At 57.4% G+C, this 2,471-nt stretch overlaps 1 protein-coding gene across 1 annotated transcript; it reads left to right on the top strand.

Annotated features, from left to right (window-relative positions):
• Window positions 1-341: 341 nt before the first annotated feature.
• On the top strand, window positions 342-1,304 carry ZCCHC3 (zinc finger CCHC-type containing 3). Its single transcript, XM_061556690.1, has one exon. It carries the CDS (start codon window positions 342-344, stop codon window positions 1,302-1,304), a length of 963 nt encoding a protein of 320 aa, XP_061412674.1.
• Window positions 1,305-2,471: the final 1,167 nt, after the last annotated feature.

The following is a 2,471-nucleotide window of genomic DNA, read 5'->3' as shown; positions in this document are numbered from 1 at the left end:
AATAACACACATTACAACTGATTACTCATCTACAACTAACATCGTAACAATTGCCTGATTACTAATCTAGTACATAATTACAATAACCCCCCCCTCCTCCTCAAATCGTTGCACCTGATGAGTTAAATGATGACGTCACACTGCTGCTGCTCTATTTAAGACCGGGAGCAAGAGCAGAGCCTCACCATTCTGGCGAATTGCCCGATGAGGAGGGCCGCAACGAGCCTGGCTTCCTCTACAGCCCGGTGAGCCGCGACCACTGCTGTGTCTCTCCTGGTGTCGTGCCAAGTCTCGGCTCCCTGGCTGCCTGGCCAGTGGCAGCCTCGTAAGCCCTTGGGGGCATGGCGACCAAGCGTTCTGGGGTGGTGAGCCAAGATGAGCAGGCCAGGTTGCCTGCTGCAGAGGCGGAGGATGGCGAGGTGGGACTGCCTGGAGGAGGGAGACCCGCAGAGGAGAGGGACGGGGCGCGAGCGTCGACCTCGACCGGGAGGCAGGCGGAGGAGGACGCCTGGTGGCAGCGGGCGAGGAAGGGAGAGGAGCCGACGAGGAGTGGAATGGTGTCGGCCAGCCCAGGAGAGGAGGCGGAGGAAGCACCGAGCTCGGCGGGCCTGCAGGCGCAGGGTGCCCAAAGCGACGCTGTCCAGGCAAGTCCTGGACCTGTGGGGGCAGGGCGGCCCCAGGAGCACACAGGGCGGTGGCGCGGAGGACCGGGGGTGAACTTCACCCCGATATACGCCAAGCGGCACAATTGTGTACGGGTGTCCTTCAAGGAGGACGTGCCAGAGGAGGTCACTATCGACAGACTGAGATTCGTGCAGTCTGTGATGATAGAAATTCTGCGAGTGGATCCTGCAGATCTGTTTTGTTTGATAGCCCTGCCGGGTGGCCAGGTTTTTGACGTGAGCTTCAAGACAAGTAACTTGTGGCAACGTTTTATGACTTCGTTCGAGGAGAAGGCGGGGAAACGGCCACTGTCACTGCTTAAGCTCCAACTGCTCTCCGAGCTAGATACAAACATTGTCACCGTGTTTCTGTATAATGAGACTCTGCCAGACCACGACGTCGAGGTGTGGCTGAGGCAGCACTACCTGGTGTTATTTGATGGTAAACGAGTCCAAGACTCTCTAGGGATCTGGACGGGCGCCAGGCAATGGCGAGTGAGGCTGAGAACGGCAGAAGGGGCCCTACAATACATCCCGAGTGCCCTGAACATTGGTGGCAATAGGGGCTACGTGGTATACGCTGGGCAGCCCAAGCTTTGCGAAAGGGTGTGGGGGAAGCAGCCATTTGGCCGCAGCGTGTGAAGCAAAGATATGCTACCGATGTAAGGCGCAGGACCACGTTGTGGCGGAATGTAGCGCCCCGGCATCGTGCAATCTATGCGGGGAAAAGGACCACCTGTATCATATGCCAATAAGGTCTGGGCACATAAGAGCAAGGTGGCGGATGGAGAAGGGGAGGCGGCCGAGGTCTGGCGGAAACAAACACAGCTAGAGGGGACGATGGGGGACGGGAGTAGAGAGGAGGACGGGCTGGGTATGCCGCTGTGGGACGAGAAGGAGGAGGGGGAGATGACGTCGGAGGAAGGCGCAAATCCCATGGGCCGGCAGGCGGAGCACCCCATGGATGAGGACAAGGAGTTCGTGGAAAAGCCCCCCGAACCACCGGTGGTTAGCTGGGCAGAGGCGGTGGAGGTGGGAGAGGAAGGGGAGGAGCAGCAGAGGGCGAGCACCAAGAGGGAGAAACTTACGAGGATAACGAAAAGAAAACGGAGGGCGCCGCGCGCCCAAACAAGGACTACCCCCACACAATGCCCAGAACGTCGTGCTCCTCGACAGATACGAGGACGTCAGAAGATGGTGCCATGGCGGCTAAGATCAACCAGGGAAGAGGGCTGCCCAAGGAGCTTAGGAGAGCAGAACAGTTGCAGGGATTGGCTGATAAAAACTTGTACAAACTATTGGACGACGTGTCTGGGTAGGGAGAGGCAATTCTGAGTATGGACCTCACCATAGCATCGGTAAACGTGAGGAGAATGTGGGGCAATGCTAGGAGAGGGGCCATTCTACATTACCTACGGTCCCTGAAAAAGGACGTTTACTTTTTACAGGAGTGCCACTTGCCATACTCCCTTGGTCGAGAGGAGCTGGCTAGGGACTGGGAGGGACACTGCTTCTGGTCCGGAAGTAATGTTAATAGGTGCTCAGGAGTGGTCATCCTCCTAGGTAGAAAGAACGTAGAGGTGCAGGAGGCCCGAGAAGTGGTCCCGGGACGACTCCACTATGTCGATGTTTCATATGATGGGGCGGTGGTCCGGCTGATCAACGTGTATGTCCCCAGATGCTCTCTGGAACGTGTGGAGTTACTAGAGAATGTGGCAGCCTTGCTGCTAACACGAAGGCACATCGTCATGGGGGGCGATTTTAATTGTCCTCTATCCCTGTCGGACACGCTGCCAGTCACCGGAAGTC

Source organism: Lethenteron reissneri, chromosome 22 (assembly GCF_015708825.2).
Source record: "Lethenteron reissneri isolate LAM-NWPU_2019-01 chromosome 22, ASM1570882v1, whole genome shotgun sequence".
Taxonomy (NCBI): domain Eukaryota; kingdom Metazoa; phylum Chordata; class Hyperoartia; order Petromyzontiformes; family Petromyzontidae; genus Lethenteron; species Lethenteron reissneri.
Note: the sequence above shows the minus strand (reverse complement) of the source record. Positions and strands in the feature narration are given on the sequence as shown.

What these genes read in the sequence shown, in the direction of transcription:
- ZCCHC3 (XM_061556690.1), top strand. Translation starts at nt 342, where the DNA reads ATGGCGACCAAGCGTTCTGGGGTGGTGAGCCAAGATGAGCAGGCCAGG.